At 33.4% G+C, this 23015-nt stretch overlaps 2 protein-coding genes across 14 annotated transcripts in view; both read left to right on the top strand.

Moving 5' to 3' along the window:
• LOC129791987 (neuronal calcium sensor 2) overlaps positions 1–22083 on the top strand; it is a 55152-nt gene extending 33069 nt beyond the window's left edge. For all 13 annotated transcript variants that reach the window (XM_055830686.1, XM_055830696.1, XM_055830689.1 and 10 more), the window contains 3 exons: positions 58–201; positions 14487–14615; positions 16324–22083. In XM_055830686.1, the coding sequence (XP_055686661.1) occupies positions 58–201; positions 14487–14615; positions 16324–16500 (450 nt within the window). In that variant the 3' untranslated portion in view covers positions 16501–22083. The remainder of the gene's footprint in view (positions 1–57; positions 202–14486; positions 14616–16323) is intronic.
• LOC129791985 (neurocalcin homolog) overlaps positions 1–23015 on the top strand; it is a 62650-nt gene that overhangs the window by 33064 nt on the left and 6571 nt on the right. The window contains exons 2-4 of the mRNA XM_055830684.1: positions 21996–22083; positions 22207–22544; positions 22635–22753. Coding sequence (XP_055686659.1) covers positions 22475–22544; positions 22635–22753 — 189 coding nt within the window. The 5' untranslated portion in view covers positions 21996–22083; positions 22207–22474. The remainder of the gene's footprint in view (positions 1–21995; positions 22084–22206; positions 22545–22634; positions 22754–23015) is intronic.

The raw sequence follows: 23015 nt of genomic DNA, 5'->3' as shown, positions 1-23015 counted from the left end.
TATTCCTTCTTGTATATAATGTAGTTTATAACAAAGAATTTTCTCTCAATTTTGCAGCAAGACTGTCCGAATGGTCGACTAACTCCAGCCAAATTCGTCGACATGTACAAAATGTTCTTTCCATCTGGGAATGCTGAAGAATTTTGTGATCATGTTTTCCGGACGTTTGATATGGATAAAAATGGTTATATTGATTTTAAGGTAAGCCACCCTCCCAAACTACATTTTATCCTCAATGTATGGCATTCTTTTTTTGGGGTACATACATAACAAACCTCTGCCAATATTTTGTACGGCGTATAGCATAAGGTCTTCCACCCCGAAAAGCGTCTCACATAAATTTAGTAAATTTATGTGATTCACCCTTCAATTCTCCTTCCTCTCTCCACGTGGAAGGTATCTCTGCATATCAAAACAAATCAATGATTGATTTCGTGAGGGAATTAAATGGAGGAAAATGGATGATTTGATTGAATGTTTCGTTGGGGGAAATTGCCAATTTATTGAATGCTTCAAATGATCCACACTCTATCATCTTTTGACCTAATCTTCCCACGTGAAACCCTCATTAGTGCGAAAGAGTCATAAAAAAAGGACAAACCCTCTCTAGCTAGAGTGAGGTGCTGTAAATATATTTTATGCATGCTACACGTAATGTCGCCCTTAAAAAATAAAGGCGAAACTTTCTTCCCAACTTGTGATTACGGAGACAGTAAAATATATAATCTACAATCTTCTCACAAGTAAAACTTCAAAAAAGAAAAACTTACAATAATAGCATTTAGGGAATGAGAAAAGTTATGAATATTGTGCAAATATGCCACTTATCCAACTATCCTCCTCCCCCTCCCCAGAGAGGACGAGGGTTTTGTGTAAAGGGAAACTTTACGCAGAATTTCTCACAATTTTTATGTCCCAAATGGCATTCACAGAGACAGAGAGAGAGATGAGAGAAAAAAAAGAAGAAAAATACAGGAAGTGAGCATTTATGGCTTGGCTATAATATTCCACAGGGTGTGCCTCGCATGTGCATATGATGTGTAGAGATGTTGGGGAAAAATGAAACATTTATTGGAAATTAATCAAGTGGAAGGAAAATTAAAAAATAGATTGTGTGATGAAAATAGTTGCGATGGGAAGTAATATATATTTCTGTTTATGTGCACAAAGAAATAAAAATAGAAAATTGATTAATCCAAGTGGAAATTCTCGAGACGAATAGCGTATAACATTATTTTACTTTTCACAGACTTTTGGAAGAATTTATATAGAAAGGAAACATTTTACAATTAAACAATTAAACTTTGATGGGGAATCCTCTGACGGAAATAAGAAACTTCAGGAAAATTCCATTTTAATTTTAGAGAAAAATGCGATTTTCTGAACTGTCTGTCCGACATAGACATAATCACATAGTTATGGTAAATTTCAGTAGAATTTGTTTCTCCTAATGTCCTTTTTTTATCTCTCTTTCTATCTTCATGTGTAGGTATATACTTCCGTTTACCCCTAAGGTATATAAACTTAATAATAAGAAAAAAAAACCAAAGAATACTCTCACAGACAAAAAGACAATCCCATTTGCAAAGAAATTCTCAAAAGGAAGTGAATTTTCTGGCATAACACAGCGTGAATTCAATCCAATCAATATAGGTACCGAATTGAGTGATACATCTCCGGAAAATCCTGTGTGTGCTTAAAAGACAAAAAGACGTTGATTCCATATTGCTTCTCACAATAAAGCTCGTTTTTATGTGTCTGTTGGCTGTGGGGGATGAATTTTTGTAGCACATCGTCAAGATATCACGGTTCATTAAATCAAATGGATTTTATTACATAATTTTAAGAGTATTAACACAGTCCGCATGATGTTTCTCCCACACAAATTGAATGTAATGCTATCAAGTAAGAAAAATAGATTTAAGAGGGGTTGTTTGAGAGATTTTCCTCTCGTGCAATAATTGATTTTTCCTATCAGAAAATTCCATCATACAAGAAAAATCCTTGCAAAAAGTATACCTACCTGTATTTTAAAGTTTCCTTTTACATATTTCACATTTTTTTGCAATTTTTCTTGGAGATGTATGAAATTTAATAATTCCATGGCGATGAGAAAAATTTTAATGAAAATTCTTTAGGGAAAATTTTCATCTCTCACAATTAATTTTCCTTTTTCTCCGTGTGCACGCAATCTCACCCAGAGAACCCATTTGAAACATGTCTCTGTGTGCTATTTTATATATAGCGAGTCGCATGAAAATTGAGAAAATTACTTTTATTATTAACTTGCTTTCCAATTTTCCCTTCGCACCTTTTGTTTCGCACAAGGAGTTGCAAAGTTCTTTTTAAAAAAAGCTCACCGACGCTCTCTCTATATATAGGTATGTATTTCACGGTGTGTGACATTTTAGTTAATGGGAATTTTCTTGCTTTGTTTTCCCCTTTCAACTTGTACGCTTCTTGGTTTAATGTTGCACAAATGCACCTCACACATAATGATTTTCCCACAAATCCAATATAATGCTGAATCAGGAAGACGTAAATTGAAAATTAATGAATAAAAAGCTATTCTATGGTCTAATAATCTGTATATTACACGTACATAGTTCTAATTTTGTGATGGTAAAATTCAATATAAACCTCTTGTGATGTATGTTGTTGCATATAGAGAGGAAAATCTCGCTCAGGGGTGACTCTACTAGGATGTAATTGGAAGCTTTCACAGATGTATTAAGATTTAATGCTACATTTGGAGACTTCTCTCCCTTTCTTGTCTTCTTGTGGGTCAACATGGGCTTTTGTATGTTATATACCTTCATTCCAATTGTCTTTTCAATTTAATTAGCATCCAACTGAGCAATATGCTGTCCATTGTATTGTGTAAACGACATACAGACATTGTATGATACATTCATTGAAGGATATTGTACATATACTTGACACAGGGTGTTCTAGATTGAGAGAGAGAGTCTTTGAAATATTCAGATTTACATTAAACTTTAGGATTCTTCAAAGTTTCGCGTATGCTATTCAAGATATTGAATAATGTTGAATCAATAGAATTTTCCTTCAATTGCATTTCTTCAATAATTCAACAGATGATTTGGAATATTCTGTATTTTACCAATTGTACATAGGTACATAGCATACATAATAATCATGTATTGAAGATTTGTATTTGAGCAAGGAGATGATGTTGGGAATAATATGAGAATGAATTGCATCCACAAGAAATTTATTTACCAGTGACATCAATATTCTATAAATGTCTCCATTTTGTACACAGACACATTTTCTCTTCACAATGTTTATTTATTGTGCTATATGGGGGAGAGATGCCCTCATGCATCCCCCTACCTATACACTATAAACCATTTGGTTTGCCTCAATTCACTTCTTTCACCATACATAACATTCACAGCACACTAATGCACCCATCCATTTATACCTCGGAGAAGCTTTTGTGCTTTGAGATTCATAAGAGCAAATATATTCCTGCAAAAGCATGATGAAAAAGCACTGCACCACCATAATGATATTCGACCTTTCAACCCTTACAAGTTCATCATACTTACTCCAGTCTAAAAGTTGTTTTTTTTTCTATACATATTTATTATTCATGTATAATGGGGGATTTTTCTCAAGAGTTGATGAAGTTTTTTCTTTAAGTTCTCTCTCCTAAACGTAATATAGCTTCTATGGATAATGTATGCAGAAAGTGATTGAATGCACGAAACGTTTTTAAAATAATAAAACAATTTCATAGAAAAATTTTCGAATAAGAAGGAAAAATGTTGCCTAAAAGAATAAACATACTATTGAAATAAAACGAATCATCGCTGGAATGTTAAAAGCATTCTCTGTAAAGAGATTATTGAGATATTGTTGAATAACTGAGAGAGGGGTTTTATCATGAATCAAAGTAAAATACTTTTGATTCTTATTCGATTTTGAACGACTTTTCTCTTGAAATTCTTTCCATGTTCTGAAGTAAATGAATGCTAAGTAGTTGCAGCGACCTAAACGTTCCTTTAACCTCCTCTTTGTGAATATTGAAGCAACAATTGCAGGTTCAAATCTACCTTTTTATAGTCAACCACCCTTTATCAGCTTACGTGCATTACGTGCTTGTCGATGTAATAATTCAAATATACATTTAACTTTTAACATAATAATAATGGAAAATGCCCCCCTGTGTAAAATGCAACGCAGAAAATCTCATAAAATCACCTTTTGATGCGTATTGAATTATGTCAATGAATATTGCGTGTACCATGGGGGCTTAGTTGGTCCCAATAGGGTGTGTGTATTTTGCCAATATTTCTGCACAATATTTAGTATTTCATAATGTATCCTATCTCATTATAGAATCACACGGGTGTGTAGCACTACCTCATTGACATGTGAAATGATTTAATTTGCATTTAAAATTGCCTAAAATGCAATCTACCGCTGGCTCTAAATTCTCATTGCCGCACAAATCAACCATACAAATAATTTTGTATATATGAAAACACTTCAAACGACTCATTGAAATATTCATTTATTGGATGAAATGAAGTTGTGCATAAATGGGGTGGATTTGAAATGAGGGACGGTGATGGTACAGTTGATGGTGATGCTGAGTACTTTTCCCTTATGCCATTGTTTGTTGGGGGGACGTACAACAAGTGCTCAATTCATAATATCCACTCTACTAATTCAATATTCCACACATCGTTTCAATTGTACAATTGAATTCCTTTTACCAACTCAATGTGAGCTTTTCATTGCTCTATGACGACACACAGCCCACACCGCGACCCCATAAGCTCTGTACTAGATTCTCGGGAATTTAATTCATTTTTCTTCACATTGCAGAGAAAGAAGTGGAGGAAAAAATGTGAGGGATGAAAAAACCTATAAAGGGAATGAAGGGGAAGAGCTTTATAGTCAACTCTATCCTCCACCCTTTTGTCATAAATCGACATAAATCTTATACAAGTGGTGGAAAATGATTAAGTACCAAATGGATTTTCTTCTTCACACACGAAGTTTTCTTTTTTTGGGAAATTTAATCTAATAAAATTCCCTCTCAGCGTGGGAGAATTTATACAATATGTATAGGTAGTACCTACTTACTTTCAATTCTATCAGCACACACCCTTGTACAAAAAAAAGGCTAAAAAGAAAGAAAAATCCAAGTGAAAGCTTCTCACGTGGAATGTTGACTAAATACATGTATTATGTAGGTAAAACATATTATTAAATCAGTATGTTGTCTCTTGGCAATTTCCCCCCGTGTGTATGCAAAGGGATGGATGAGGAGGAAAGAATGAAAGTGTTGCGAGGGTGTTCGAAGGAAATTAAATTGGATTTTCTCAGTGCTGAAGGGGTTGCGCAGATAGGGTTTGATATATAACATTATATGAAATATATGTATGTAGAATACATATAGTACGATGACGATACCAAAAAGACCATCGTCATCGTTAATTTAGTTTGATTCCGTAATCTGATATACCTAGTAATTTTATTTTATGATATAAATAACATTTAAATTTATAGTATCTTCCTATACCTAATATTGAATTGAGATGAATTCTCTACACTATGATGACGAAGAGTTCATCCACCATGAAAAGTTACACAGTTTCTGTGGAATTTTTCTATTTCAAAAAGAAAATTCATTGAACCACGTTTGCATTCGTAGAGAAATAAAGTTTTTCGTGAAAACTTTTCAAGACTCTTCCAGTGTGGAACTTTCTTTTTCCAAATTATCTATATTATTTATACTAAAAAAAAAACATTACTAGAAATTTTTACCGTAAAGTAAGCTCAACAGTAGCAAAACAAAACTCGTTACAAAGAATATTGAAAGAACTTCAAGAGCTTTCTTTCTATTGAATGTTAAGAAGAAAACATGAATAAATTCTAAAACATATTTTTTGAATTTCAAATAAGAAATTCCCTAATCTTGTTATTTATTCATACAACAAAAAACCCAAAAAGCTCTATTTTTTTCTTCTCGATTTAATCGAATTTGTTTCCAAATGCCAATGGCAGTTTTGAGAAAGCTTTATCGATACCATGTGGTTACAATATGTATACCTCTGTGGAAGATAAAGGAAAAACAAATTTACAAAATATTCATCTTCAAATACCCAAGAGTGAAATATTTGTGTCGGTTTAAGGTACTTGTGGTGAATTTATTCACCAATGCGCACATAAAGTAGATTATAATTGGGATTTGCATTTGAATGCAATTTACATATAGAAATGAGAAATGAGATCTCTCACAAATCCACCCGCATGTAAAGTATTTCCTTCCATTCTTCTCCTTCATTTCAATGCATTTACCGCGTAACAAAATTGAAAATTTTCACACAAAGCTGCTGTATGTCAAATGAGACATTTAAAAGAAGATTGATTTCAGTGTGGGTAACTCACAAAACCCCCAAAAGTATCCCTATTAAATTTTCTCTTTTTGCAAAAAAGTTTAAAAATTGCTCGTTGCGTGATATTTTTGGTTGCTCAAAGCTCTCTTTGTTGAGCTTTTTATTCTGTTGGAGTGAGCAAAAAACTGCAGTGAGTTTTTTTTTACACTATATAGATTAAAGATTATGTACATATGTATTTGTTGGCATAACTATACAATACATTGATATTTCCTATGGATTTTGGTGAATGTTAAAAAGTCATTGAAGAGTTTGTTTGGCGTCGAGAGAGCTTTTGGCAATTTTTTGTTCGACCCTCTCTGTCAGCATTTTTCCTTCCTCTTCCGAAATAATTTATGTTTTATACGCAAAGAGGAGGGAATTTTCTCAACCCTTCTTTAATTGGTAGTTTGTGAGCGTACTACCCCAGCATACATAAATATTTCACGTGGTCCTGACTCTGTGGTTATGAGAGAAATGACCCAATTATGTACAAGTACCTCCTTATGGAGAAAACTTCTGTGCAAAGTGCAATTAATTCAGAAAATGAATTTTCTTTCTCACTCACAAAAAGGGTTTTGTGAAAAAAAAAGCTCTCTGTTAAAAGCTCGCTGTACGTACGGGCAGTAGAGTGGGAAAATGGACATTTGACAGTGTGCCAAAAAATCTTTATATTCTCTCATTGCGACCCCTCACTGTGCAGGTAGCATACATATGCCATTTGGGGTGAGATAAGAAATTGAGGACATCACTCTGTGGGGAGGTGGGGAAGTACTTTTCGGGTAACAGCTTCTTGGGTTTTTTTTCGTGTGCGCTCAACAAATCTAAATGGTTTTTTGAGGACACATAGAGTCCTAAAAAGAAGAGCTAAAAAAAAAACATAAAGTTTATCAGTTTTGTATTTGTGTGTTTATATATTTTGTTATTTATCGACCGCGATGGAAGTGGATGTGAAATGAATCGTGCAAATTTCAAATGATCATTTCGAAATGTTATTTGTTCTCTTTTCCTCACCTTCCTGAGGTTCACCGTCATCAACCAAATCATGCATTCACAACATTTACGTAAGAAGTGCTAGGGGATGAAGGGTAAAATTTACCCTCCGACAAACAACTTTTCACTCATATTAATCAATAGTCAATTTACATACTAAAGTTATTTTCTTCTTCAGCCACCACACCGCAGAGGAAACGTGCAATCATATAGAGAGGAAAAAAAGCTCCGCAATATTGTAACAAACTTGCGTGAATTTTTTCTCCCTTGTAGTTCTTTTTTTGTTGTTGTTTGGTGCTGCCCCACCCCCCACACATTACAAGTGGGGTAATTTTGTCTTGCCACCCTTTTAAGTGAATTCACGTGCTTATGTGGTGAGAGGCTATAAAAAAACTCTCCAAGATAGACAAGCATATAAGGTGAATTTTTTCCTCCCTCCGTTAAGGGTTCATCGTACACGTGGCTTGGTCTTAAAGTTTCGGAACTTTTCTTTGAGTGACACAATCAGAAGTTTCTTTTTTTCATTGTTCATTTCAAGAGTTATTTGATCCTAAATTATATGGTACACATACTTCCGTTTCCAGGCATTTCCGTAAATAGGATGACGGAATTTACATTTAATTTTCTCTTTATTCTGAAAAGAAATAAATTTCAAGCCTTTCGATATTTTTGGATTCACAAAAACTTTGATATTTTGCTTTATTTCAATATTTTATTACTCAAAATAAAATTGTTTTTATGTTAAACAAATCGTAGCTGGAAAAAGTTTTGCTGTATGATTTGAGGCCAAAAATAAACTAAAGAACTTTTTGGACATTACCATCTTTCCATTTAACATTAAAGGAGAATGTATGGGAAGAAAAGAAAAAAAAAAGAAGGTCGATGCAAAATTGTCAGTTTTATTGCAACCATTAAATTTAAATTCAACCCCCTCCACCCCACAACATTCATCCACGTTAACCCCGAATATTCGTCTCTTGAGAACACCACGAAAAAAAGGAGAACACACATAATCCACCCTACTTAAAAGGACAATGTGAAAAGAAAGGCAGAAGGAAAATCGTGTTGGAATTCATTCAATATGAATTGCAGCATGGTGGAGTCGGAAAATTCGGGAAAAAAGGGCTTCCGTGTAGATATTTATTTAGAATTATATTGTGGCATTTAATGAATCTGACACACAGAGATTGTATTTATTTTTCCCTTTTATAAATAGGCACGAAAACCACACACACAGCGTGGTGGGTGGTTGTGGCACCCACCCACATCCCCCATTAGTCAAGAATAAAAATATACATAATCGTGCAAATGCTTTGTGTGTTGGTTCGTTGACGCGGAAGTGGATAACTTTCAATTTTCGCTTTAGTTATTTGGGACTAGCGTGGGTGGTTTTTGGTCATGGGGTTTGTAATTTTGTGTGTTTTTGTGTGCAAAATTTCTTTGCCTTTTCATTAAAATTAGCTGGTAGATTTTATGAAAAGAATAATAGAATAAGTTGTTGTATAGCTTCGAGTTGAGAAAACTCAAGAGAGGTCAAGAAGATTTTTTTTTTCAATAAATTTCTCAAGTTTTCTTTCCATTTAATCCGAAAGAAAAAAAAATCTCATAATATTTTTACCTCAGGGTTGTTGGTTTATTTTATTCTGCTGTATATTTATTTTTTTGGTGGAAAAAAAGGGAAGAAATAGAGACTATAATCACCTAGATGATAACAATTTAGCATTATAACTTTGACATTTTCCCTTTTACTACCACACCACACAAACACGTGGGTCCGCCAAAGTGTTATGAGTTTTGGGGGATGTGCCGGAAAACCGCGCGCGATAGACCAAAATGCTAAAAGGCGAATGTGGATGGAGAGGCTGTCAGAAGAACAAGAAGGAGCTCCACAAACGCACATTCTGGGTGTGGCAACGACGGTTCTCAGTGGGGGTGGGTTGTGATGATGATGAGAGGCAGGAAGGCAAAATTTGAGTGTTTCGCTTAAAATGGATAACAATATCGTGCAGTGTAGTGAGTTCTGAGAGTGGATGCCGTGGCTACTTGAGGTGGTGCGAACCAAACGACGGCGTGGGTGGGGGTGAAAAAGTACGTGAACTTTTGCCTGTCAATATGGCATTTATCAAAAAAAGGGTGGTGGCGTTTTTTTCCTTCACCTCCACCATTCCTGTACGTTGAATTAATTTCATTCCTCACGACAACCATGCCACGTTTTTCATCCTTTTGCGGTTTGAGAGGGGTTGAAAAAAAAACCAACTCTCGCAAATGGATAAAACATGTACCCCCAAAATCTCCTATGGGGGTGGTGGGGTTGTCCTCCCTTGTGAGTTTTAAGGGGGAGCGAGTAATGAGGATTGTGTGAGATAATTAAATGAAATGAGGAATACTTAACAATGTTGTCACACCAAAAATTTATTTTTAACTCCACACACTACTACTCCGAGCAAGAGCGTGCGATCGTGCCTAACTTTAACTTTTTATCGTAATTATCGCAATGTGTGGACATTTGAAATTGTATCAATTTATTCCGCACTTGAACATGTGCCCCACAGCAATGCTAGATTAGCTTTGTGTTAGTGTATGAAGTGTAGCATAAAGTGAATTGGGAAGCGAATAAAAACACATTAAATCCCACCCACGGCTGCGATAATAATTTTTCATCTCAGCCGGAAAATGGTAAATCGTTTGGTGTGAAAAATAGCGTGAAAATCATTTATTTCCAAGAAGATTCCGATTCCGATAAATCTCACCTTTCTCCTTTCAAACGAAGTTGTTGCGCTTACCCTCCTTCATGCGAAGAAAAGAAAATGAGAAGAAAATTCTCCAAATGATTCCTTAATGAAGCTTTAATCAGAAAATTAGTCTTTTAATCGGGGGGAGAAAAATTTTAATTAATCAGCAAACTAATTCTTTTATTTGATCGATTAAGAAAGCAAAGAAAGAAAACAAAATGGATTGAAAAATATTTCTTTTATAAGTCAAGAAAATATTTCATTTTTTATAATTAATTTCAATTTTCTCCTCAATCAAAAGATCAATTTTCTGATAAACCAAAATTATGTCAAAATTATATTCATAAGTAGGGGAGAATGGTTCAATTCTGTCCACCATTGCACTCATTGCTAATTAATTTTCATAAATTATAAATGAAAGGCTATATTAATAGTGAAATTTTTCCAATATTTCAGGAAAACAAAAGGAAAATATTTTAATGAAGTTTACCATTCATTTATTCATTGTAATAAAGCTTTCAGAGCCAAATAGGGGTCGAATCTGAGCCATCATCCGCTACATACATATATAGGGATTTGAAGAAAGCAGAGATTGGCAATATGAAATGATTCAATCAAACGAAGAAGCAATTTCTCGAGACACTAATTGATCCAAACGTTGATTATGTACGTGATGAGCTGAGAAATCCGTTTTTGGAGCTCACAAATTAATTTCGCCAAACACGAAAGCACCATACGTCGATATAACTTTTCCATTCACCCCCATCCACATTGCAGAGGGAAATCCAATTGTGAGGATATTTCCACTCTTGTTATTTCACTGATAACACAGTGCATCACTTCCAGATACTTCCGTTTTGCTTTACCTCTCACCTTTCACAGAGTTTTTTTTTTATTTCTATCTTGCAAAAATATTTCCCAATCAATAAAACAACTTCATGTCAACATGAAGAGGATTTTTTTTCTATTTTTTTAAAAATATATTGGCAGTTTATTTCGATTATAGAGAGGTACTTCTTCAATTTTTTTGAGGGCATTGCGATGCAGCTTTGCATTGACATGGTTTTTTTTTAAGTTTTATTTCCAATTGTTGAGGGCTTTCCTTCCTCTTGAGCTTTTATGTTGCGTTGTATGATAACAGGTTGAGGATTTTCATGAAACATTTTATGCTCTTCTGTGCACTACAAATCTCCCTCTGTGTGTACGTACAATCCCTAAATCCATTTGAATTGTCGAAGCTTAGTAAACTTATCCCATGTGGAATTAATAGGGGATAAATTCTTCGGAAAATTAGTGATGTATCCTTTTAGTTTTCAAGAGTATATACAGGTGGTGGTGTGGGAAAAGCTCCTAATGAAAGTTTTAAGACTCCAATGCCAAACTAATGGGTGTGTGAATGGGGGGCATGAAAAGCCACGTGTATGCCAATCTTGCTTGATAAATTCAATTTTACCATAAAATCGCTCTGGTAATTGTCTTTAGTTTTGGGGAGGAAATTCAATTTAAATTTCCATTGTGGAAAATTTTACCTTAATCACCATCAACGTATACCTCAACCATGTGCGGCAATTCTGATAAACAATTTTGGACAGAATCCAATTTTATCATTAATTTTCCACGTTGATTTAGACTGAAAGATTTCGATGGAAATTCATTTGGCAAATCAATGAGTTTTTCTTCATTCTATTCAATATATATGTGGTATTGCTAATTCATTTAGTTTATCATTTTGGGAGGGTTGTTAATCCAAAATGAGAGGCCACACATACAAAATAAAAGACAGAGAAAACGCGACACAGCAGGAGATAAAAGTCAGGGACAATTTCGTGATAAAGTCTCCTTTATATGATTAAGATGATAAAAATGTGACACTATGTAATCTCATAAAATATCCCAAAAGGCAACTTTTTCCTCTCTTCATTGGGCTTTTGTGGCTTTTGCTCGTGTTTTTTTTTACATCAACACCGGAAAGGGTATATATATACCATATGCTATTTAATTAGGCTAATTTGGATCGATGACACCATATAAACTAATCCTATTTCCTCTTTCTCAAATGTCTGACTTTTCTCGTATTTTTTTTGCTCTCTTCGAAGCTTTAATGAAAGGAATTCTGAGCATAATAATCTTATCATTTTTAAAATATTTTAACATTAAAATGTACAAATAATTGGAGCTTAAAAGCTTCCACCGTGAGCTTGAGAATTTTCAACTTGTTAAAACTTTTTCCTCTATTATCTGTTTTTTTCTTTTCTTAAATTCAATTTACTCGTGAGTTAACATTTCATACAAAACAAACTTTGCCTGCAGTCTTGTAAAGGAAATTTCTCTTCTTATGAGAAATGATCTTATAGTGTTTGATGAGAAAGTTCTCTCGTGTTTCTTGCACAAACACCTTTGGTGAAAATTTATCACACATGTGTGTACAAGTTAAATGATTTCCACTATCATTTTACTCACCCTGTATACCAAAACATATTGTGTAGTGGGGTTGGGAAGGTGGGTAGAATTGGAAAGGATGTGTCTCTCGTAATTGTGCAGAAGGAATACAAAAAAAAAATGAAGTGTGTGTGCAAAAGAAGATGTTATTACATACAATTGCTTAGATAAACGTGGAAAGAAGAAATTTCTTTTACCCCCATTTTCCCTATTGTCTATATATAAAAAGGATTTTCTATGTTAGAGCTTTAGAGCTCTAAGAAGTGAATTGAGGTATGGAAAAAGGGATTTCCTGATAATTCACCTTTAACTCAAGTACTACATTTTTTTCTTCTCCTGTGTGAGCACTTTGTCGTTGGGGACTGAATGGAGAAATTGCGGAAAATCTTCAACAGGGTGTTGTTTCGTTGTACATGGCATTTTCCTCCGCAATCTCACCATATATTATGTAGGTTTACTTACATACAAATGCGCTATGCCAGTGCAGTCTTGAGATTTTCATTTTACAACAGCTCACTATACCGCAGAGACAATAGAAGCTTGTGGAATATTTCCACCAACCATCTTTATCTGGAAAATGTTATATCATTATTTATTTCCTTTTCTCTGTAAATATTTTATATATAACACAAGTGACACCACCACCAAGGAGCACAGGGTGGAACACAGGGATGCAGTAAAAAGGATGACAGAAAGTACTGTATCTGGAAATGTATTATTTCGAATTTGAATATATATTCTCTTTGATATAATGTAGGTGTAGGATACCTATGTATATAAAAGTTTACACGGTTTGGAAAATTATCGCAAAGCCATTCATGGGTTGAGAGGAAATGCAAAATGAAAATGAGGAAGGGTGCTAACAATGTTAATTCATTAAAATTTTCCATGTTTCCACCGTCTCTATGTCACTCATTTTACCTCTCCAACAAGATCATCACAGAGAGAATGGTGTCCTGATGCTGGGTATACTGTGCAGTGGACTGTGGTATAAAATAGAATGTTCACCAGGCCATTCTAATTGGAATAACATTTCAGGGAAAGCTGTCAAACACCAAGTCAAAGACAAGGATTATTTTGCATTTCATGCACAAACACCGCATTTTGCTACCCCCTCATGTTTAACCATCCACCAACTATATATATGGAAAAACAGTCAATCTTGCCCATAGCGGGTTACACAGGAAGTTGATATATGTATATCAGCCAAAAGTTTATCGTCCTCTCAAAGTGAATTTTTAAATATGTTTTTGTGGTTTCTTTCTGTCAAACAGATTAATTTCATTGCATAAATATGATTTAAATTGCATAAATTTATTTATTCTGATATTTTCCCTGCATTTCCGATCGTCGCCAGGGGTGGAAAATTTCGTCCAAAAAGGGTTGAAAGCTCAAAGTTTAAATGTTTTTAAGTAAACTTTTTGTGAATTCAATTCTCATAAATCTGTAATTAACTCAACAATTGATATAAGAAATAAAATTGTTGAAGAATACATGAAGAGATACATATAAAATAAAGCAATAGATAGAGTGAAAAATTAAAGAGCTTTCAGGAATTTCGCAATGAGAGGGATGCGTGAATGAAGAAAGATATGGAAGGAATTTTATCTAACATGTTGTGTATGATATGGAAAGGAATTACCATGGAAGAATTATAAGCAAAAAGGTGCTTTTGTGTACTCTTTCTCTCTTGAAATATAATTTCGCTTCTTTTGGGAGACTTTTTGTGTGCAAAAATTGAGCTCAAACATCCCCTAAAATTCTATAGTACCCAGAACATTGTATGAAAACGAATATTGTGATGAAGGTTTTTTTTCGGAAGAGTTCTGCGGGAGGGAAGCTTTATTTTATCATGGTCGTAAATTTCATTTGCTATTTTGACACGTAAATTGTATTCTTATTGCAGGAATTTCTACTGGCAATAGACGTTACATCGAGTGGTACACCAGAAGAGAAGTTAAAATGGGCATTTAGGATGTACGATGTGGACGGGAATGGCGTCATAGACATTCAGGAAATGACGAAAATTGTTCAGGTAAAACAAATGAGATGAGGCTTTTTGTATAAGAACACACCCCCCTCGTGAAATTACTCTTTCACCAAACACAGACAGGAGGAACCGCAAAATGTAAAAATTACCTCTTCACAGAATATTGTTGCGGGTGGGTGGGTGGTGGTGAGAAAACTCGAAGAAAATGTTGGATGATTTTTCATAAGGAAGAAAAAGAAAAAGAAGAAGGAAAAGCCTGGGGAGGTGGTAGTAAATTATAACTGGCTCCTTCTCATTATTAGGTGATTTTTTCCTTTTAACCAAAATCGCCGTCTCGTGACTACCTATTTTGCCAATCTCATCTTCATCTTATTTATGGGGATTTCCATTTTCTCTGCACACCATTGCGCCGCTCTGTGAGCAAATTTAATGTTTATTCCCCACAATTCTTGTGCTCAACCATTGTTTTTCATACACATGAGCAACACACAATTCTATAACTTCTATTTATCCCCTCACTTTCTCCCCGTGCCACGGGGGAGTTTTATTTCTCCTTGATGAGGGTGATTTTTCGGAAGGACACACACACAATGGCTCAGATTTTATTTTCTTTTTTTGTTGTTTCCCAATCCAAAATATTCATGATGTCTATTTATTTGTTGGAGGGGAATAACAATGGCCCAATTCCCAAATGTATGAATTTTCCAATAAATCTCATCAATTGTTTTTTTTTGCTTGCACTGAGTACACCAATCAATTTATGCGGAGGGAAATGCAATAAATAACATAAAATACAGAAGAAAAAAAATACGAAGAACCTTCAATTTAGCTCTAAATGCAAAATAAATATAAAACTTTCCATTCACACCAAATATATCAAAGAGAAAAGCCAAAGGGATTTAACCAAAATGTGGGCATTCAAACAGAGAAAAAGAGAAAAGTTTGGATTAACAGAGCTTTGTAAACTGAAAAATTCTCTATTGACGGTATTGTGATGGAGTGAGGGGTGGAATAATAAAAAAAAATGGAAGTGTATTCAATTTAAATTTCGTTGCAAGTTAAGGTAAAGTGGGGTGATTGTTAGGTGTTGGTCGATTAGATTTTTTTATGTGGCCATTTCTGAAGTTGATGCAAATTTCCAACTTTAAAGCTTTTCCAACTTAATAGCGTAGTTATATATTTTTTACGGTTCATATGATTTTGCTCTACTATAAAGTTGCGGAGAGTTTGCAAGCCAGATTCGCGAAGTTTTAGTAGTATAGAGGATTATAAAGTAGAGTTATTAACTTTGAAATAAAATTAGAGCACCATAGAAGGTAATCTTGAGTATAAAGGTTAAAGAAAAATCTCATTCAATACATGCATGCATAATATTTCTCGTAATCAATGATCTGCACATGTCCTTTCTGTGGGAATAATATAAAATTTTGATCAAACGACAAGACTCTCCCTTGAGTTCTCCTCGTCAAGAAGAACTTCACAACCAAAAGTCAATCTTAGGGGGGCAACAAACATCTTCTCCAAACACAACTTCTCATGGGATTTTCATCACATGAATCCATGATTTCTATAGACTTTGTGAATGATTAAAGAAAGAGCAAATTCCCAATGCGGCTCCTCCGTATATGTGTATGTTTATGTAAACCACATTTATATCCTTCTGGCTCCACGATATTATGCATATAGAATGATAAAATGATGTGGTGCGGATGCCAAGAAAAAAAAACAAAGTAAATTGAATAATATTTTGTAGGCCATATACGACATGCTGGGTGCTTGTTCATCAAATCGCCCTGCTGATTCAGCCGAAGAGCGAGCCAAGAATATCTTTGCAAAGATGGATGAAAATAATGATGGACAATTGACGCAGGATGAATTTTTGAAGGGTTGCCTCCAAGATGAGGAATTATCAAAAATGTTAGCGCCTTAAGAAGGCCACCCTCTCATATTAGAAAAGAAAAACGTTACACAAGAACAAAAAATGAAATGAAAACTTATTAAGAAAATTACAATTTTACAGATATTAATGTATAAAAGGATATATTAGTAAGAAAAATGAAACCAAAAAAAATTATAATGTTTAAGAGAAGCTTCTTATTCTGAAGAACATTAAATATGAAAATTGTGACAAAAAAAGCTATCACAGACGACGGACCTTTTTTGCATGGGAACACTTTTCTCCAAAAAAAAACTTGACGAAATGAAATATTTATATAAATAAGTACAGAAAAATTCTTATCCTGTCTCGAGGAGATTCTTATCTATACTTTTTCTATGCTGTAATTACTATACATTAAATAGAAATCTCTTCTCCCATTATACAAGAGAAAGCTAAAAAGGAAAGAAACAATTAGAAAAAAACAGTATATATACATAACATAATATAAACAGAAGCTTTTTCACTTCGTGCAAAATATGATATATAATTTCATTTAGCATTTTAGGCTAAATAAAAAGAAAAGAAGAAGAAAAAGTAGCTATAATTTTATGTTAATTTCCATTGAATAGCAATCAACAGGGTGGAAAAATTTTATTTAGACACAAAACTCTACTATAAGGAACTTTCCCTTAATTATTTTTCCGCGTCGCTTCACTCCCTTCTCAATTAATAATTAATTTATTTTTTACTCCATTCGTGTGCCATCCTGAATCAAATTAGAACTCCCACTCATCCTCTAATACGTGCGGGATTTAGGAGTTCCTCACAGCATTCATTTGCAATAAGACAGGCGACACTGTGAAATGTCGCCCTGTTATATGAAACATTTTGAATAATTTGGATGTAAATATGTGATGTGTAACCAAACCATTACTTCTTGGAAATCCTATCTCGCAACTGGATTCCCTCATCAGTATGGTGGATTTAAAAATAATGCGACAGTCTGTGGGATAAATATTTGTGCGACAAAAACAGTTAAATTTCAGAATTTTGCTAATTTATTTTGTGTGTACAATTGGTGGTAGCGGTGGGATTTAATGCACCACTAGCGACATCTCTTGCTGCACACACACCTGTAGAGAGATAAATGAAAATCTCACAGAGAAATCCAACAAATTAATTTATTTCTCCTTTTCTCGTTCTTTCTCCATTTTCTTCAAGATGAAAATGAGGATGGGTGAGTGGATGGGGAAAATGGGGTTGTCGTCTTAGTTATGAGGAATTGCAGCATTAGTCCCGGTGTTTCGTATTATGATGCGAAATGCAAGAAGATATATTGTACGTTTGCGACAGGAATAAAATATAAGAGAAGGTTATACGGTATATCGCCCTCAAATACTTTCAGCTCTCCCCCATCCCTCCCAAACATCCCTTAAAGGATGTTTATTGAATGTTTAGCGAATCCCTCAGACTGCTTCTCTTCTTTTTGTTACTCGTACACAATATAATACAACATACAATAAACTCTAAAATGAAACGAAGCACCGAAATTCCATATAAAACCAAATGTGGATGAGAAAATTCCTTTTAATCCCAATGTTGTCGATCAAACTTTTTACGGGTTTTATTTTCCCTTAGATACATACATAGCAATGGAAATGCTACAAGATATCAAATTCCTTTATTTTATTTCTCACTCTTGTCTCGTTATCTCGTCATTTTGGATGAGAGAAGATATGTTTAAAATGAAAATTTCTCACATTTATTGATTTTCAAAATTTCAAAAGAAAAAATCCTCGTAAATCAGTCTCAGTGTCGAAGAAATTTGTGAGATTGAAATGAAGCGAATTAGCTTTAGTTAGAGGATGTTGATAATCTCAGAAAAAGAAGGGAAAAAGTTCTTTGAATATGCAAAGAAAATCCATATAGTGACCTTTCACCTTACAATTACCTTTCGCATCCAATACTTTGGCTCCCCATCATTGGCCCTCTGCATTCTTTTCCACCCCAAAGTTCCGTCTATTCACCCCTCAATTAAAAATTAATGAACTAATTATTAACCGTGAATTACAGCATAAATTAATTACAAGCATTTCCTTTTTTGCTCCTCTTCTTCAACACACTTTGAGTTACTTTTTTTTGTAATTACGTAGACATTCTTATTTTTTTGAAAAAGAAAAATTACAGAATAATAAATATTTCGTGGATTTTTTATGCTATCACTAGATGGTCTTGTTTTTTAATTAAGAAATAAATCTCAAAGACAATCTCTCAGATGTAAGAAGAAAATAATCATGCGGATTTAGGCAAATTGAAGAAGAAAAAACTATATATGATAAAATTGTTAAGGGACATTTTTATCTTACAAAGCATTATGCTTGTGCTCCATTTTGGAAAGCAAAGAAAGAAGGAAAAAAATGTAGGATTTTTCACACACAAAGAAAAACCCAAAGAAGTGTCTCAAATTGGGCGACAGATATGTTTTTTTTTTTATGAAACAAGATGTGTACTCTGTACATCATGCTTATCAAGCAGAAAGATGTTGTGAAGAGTACAGGGAGAAAATTGCATGACATCAAACTCAATTTATCAGTCGATGTGAAAGCAAGAGAATGCAATCAATATTTGTAGATGAATATCTCATTCTTTATCCATTACATTCTTTTGCTATTCCCTTGAGAAGTTCTTATCGTTGGTAGTGTAGCAAGGAACTCATTCAACACGTTTTTTTTCTTCCTTAAATTCTCCCCCGTGTACTCTATGGAGAGAGCACCATACTCTATTTTCCAACCCATAGATAATCATGACAATGGATACCACGAAAAGTGATGAAAGGACAAAGAATAGAACACGACGTCATTTCTTATACTAGAAAATCCTTTTATTGTTTTCATGTCATGCATTTTTTGTGAACAATAAAAATGAAAAATGAGACACTAGTGAGAGAGAAAAATTGCCATATAGAAGACAACAAATGCGCTGCAATTGGGCGAGGTGAAAGGAGAGAAAGTAAGGAGCATGCACTCTAGCATTTCACGCTATACACAATTTTTAGGATTAAACAGCATTGTGTAGGGAGTTTATAGTAAATCAAATTTAGGGCTTTACACTTTTGCCATCTACTGGAGGAAAACAAAAGTAACGCTAACATAATACATATGGCTTGAGCTTTTTCTAGGCTAAACTTTACGGCATAGTAGAGAGAATCATTTGAAGAATCTCTGAAAGCTTTGAAAGTTTCATTTAAAACAAATCATAAACAAAGCTACAGGTTACTATATGCTCCCTAGACAACGATAGTAACATAAACATTGCATTAGAAAGATAAAGAGCATTTCGTGGGAATATTCTAGGCTCTTTGTAAAGTATACTATACATACTTTCAGAAACCTCATCATATTTCTTTAGCGAACTAGAAAAACGCGTCACAAGCAACTAGTTGCAAGTGATTGTTACACACTTGTTGACTCTAGATGCTCCCAACTCGTGAGTTCTCCCTATTATTTGTACAGAATCTTTTGACATTGCATTTATTCTAATTCATACCTTCTCTTTTCTATGTATTCTTAAGGTCTCTATCAACATTTCATTCCTTACACAGCATATCTAATATGCATTTTTTTTATTCTTTCTTCTTAACATTAATGATAAATTATAATGATAAAAAATTTATTTAAAAAAAAATATCGCTAGATAGGCAATCAACCACGTGATGACATTTCTATAAGAATATTAAATTTAAAGAAAAAATACAAAAAAAAAAACAAGAAGTAAATGTAGCTATAAAGTGGATAAAAAAAACATTTAAAGAATATACATAAAAATACTTATATAGAAATTGATGGGCACAAATGCTTATTTACAAATTATCACACAAGAAAATTTTAATGAAAATGAAAACCAAATGGCTTCTACTAAAGGCGAAAATCTATCTCTTATAGTAAATATAAAAAAAAAGAAAAATTTAATAAAATCACTGTGAAAGTATTTTCCAACAAACTCAAAATTCTCGAGGCATTTATATTTCTTTTATTAAAGATTTTGAAAAGAAAAAAATCCTCCAAACCTTCCTCATGCCTTTCTCTTCATTGAATTCGCAAAAAGAAATGTTACTTCTACCAAAAATATTTAAAAAAAAAAAAAACCATCAATAACTGTGCGTAAGGAAAAGAAATAAAATTTCATGTATCAATAAAAATATCGACGATAAAATTTCACTGTATCAACTAATAAATGTGTAACAAGTGTTTTACTTCGTGAGATATAAAGAAAATAAATCATGAAAGATGCTAATATTCAAAAAAGAAAAGATAACAAAAAATATAAACTCTCAATGTTGAATGGTATTCATCTTCAAGAAACATTTTTCATCTGAAAATAATAAGAAAAACAAATTCTTTTCATTGTGGTCAATTAAAATTATTAGCATTTTTTTAAAATTAAATTGTTGTTATTTTATTCCAAAAGTTGAGAATTTAGGGAAGATTTTATTGGTTGAATGGAGCTAAAGAAGATTAGTAAGAGAGGGCGTTGCAAAAATTTGCATACTAGCGCCATCTCTTGAGACAATGCAACTTCCAAGTTAGGACAGCTCTATTCTTTCTCACTTTTTACACTTGATTAATAAAAAAAACAAATAAATTATTGAAAGCATTTTAAACACTGCCCCCAACCAAAATTAAAATTAAATAAAAAAAAATTATCACTCATTAAATGACATTAATTTGCGAATTAAAGAAAAATACAAATAAAATTAATATTATAAATGAAAAAAAAAAAGATACTTATGAACAATTAAATGGTATGTGCTAGAAAAAAAAGATTGTGGTTTTAAAGGAAAAAAGGGAATTTTTTAAAATATATCTATGTATGTGAATTTGAAATGAATATCTTGTCCATTTATATAAAACTCGTAATTTCCCAGAATAGCGAGAGTATTTGGCAAGACAAATGGAGATATTTTGAATTTTAAAATATGTAAGGTCACAATTAATGTCATAAAAAGTTAATATATTGAAGACCTTTCTTGTGAATATAAGGAAAAAAACAATGTATAATTAAAACAGGAGAAGAATCAATCACGCTATTTACTAAAAAAACATCACAAAACTATTTAAATAAAAATGAAAAAATATCAATTTGGGAATTTAAAAGATGAGAAAAAGAGAACAAACCAAAAGAAGAGGGGGTTGTTATAGAGCAAAAATTAATAGATGAAATATTGATAAATTAAAAGAAAAGAGAAATGTAAAAACCAGCCGAGTTTGGAAAAAAGAGAATAAAATAAAACACCAACAGAGTAATAAGTATGAAAAACTATAAAATGTGTTGTGATTGAAGTGTTTATTTATTTAATTTACACGCAAATTAATTGACGTACTTTTTGGTAAAATTGCTACTTTACATAATTTGTGCAATTGCCCTAATTTCATACAATTGTTTTGTACACCCATATTTTATTTATTTTCCGGGTGTTTTCCCAATTAAACATTCAATCAAATTGAAAATCATTTATTCATTAAATTCTCTCTCTCTCTCTATAACAGGTACCACCAGAGAATTTATTTCAATACCCGAAGATAGGTGATCGGATGCACTACCGTAGAGTATTAACTTAATTTTTGTAGGTGATAGGTGAGGCAAACAAACAACAAGAATTCAATTTTTTCAATTGACAAAAGAAGCGAATTTTCCACGAAAATAATCAAAAGAAAATTCTTGAAGATTCTTTTTATTCTTCCTTTCATTTGAGAGTAGAAGAAAAGACGCGCAACACTTCACGGGAGGACAAAAGGGGAAAAAAAGAGCGCGGACGTGGTGTCCAAAATCCTCAGCAAACGGAAGAGAAGAAGTTTATGCAAAAAAAACCTACTAATTGATTAAATACGGGGTGAGAGGGCATACAAAAGACAGAGAAAATTGCTAGTGACACGAATTGTGTGGGAGGAGGAATAGAGGAGACGACGACAACACCCATCCACCACCCAACTACCGTCTCCAAGTCAAGTCACAGCACACACACAAAATGGGAAAGCAAAATAGTAAATTGAAGCCAGAAGTGCTGGAAGATCTCAAACAGAACACAGAGTTTACAGGTAAATCCACTTATCTTCTTACACCTTCAACCACCGCACCCATGTGCATCGTTTCATGCCTTTATCTCTGTATATCTGCTAAAATTTCAGATGCAGAAATCCAAGAGTGGTACAAAGGTTTCCTCAAGGATTGCCCCAGTGGACACCTCTCCGTGGAGGAATTTAAAAAAATCTATGGAAATTTCTTTCCATACGGTGATGCGAGTAAGGTGAGTTTAATTAACTTTTTTCTCTCTTTTCTCTTCTTTTAATTCACCCAACTCAAATAGGAATTTATTTGAAAAGCAAAATTCCACAGAGGTGCATTAGAATTTAATTGCAAATTAAAATCCATTCCAACTTCTAAGTTACGTGTGTCTGTATGAGTTCTAATAGATGAAAGTTTCACAGAATGTCTTTTTGCTTGTTAAACAACACCCAACTTTGTGCTCAGAAAAAAAAAATCAACTTCCATCATTCAAATGGAAATTA

Source organism: Lutzomyia longipalpis, chromosome 3 (genome assembly GCF_024334085.1).
Source record: "Lutzomyia longipalpis isolate SR_M1_2022 chromosome 3, ASM2433408v1".
NCBI classification, from domain to species: Eukaryota; Metazoa; Arthropoda; class Insecta; order Diptera; family Psychodidae; genus Lutzomyia; species Lutzomyia longipalpis.
This window is presented reverse-complemented; position numbering and strand designations above follow the sequence as displayed.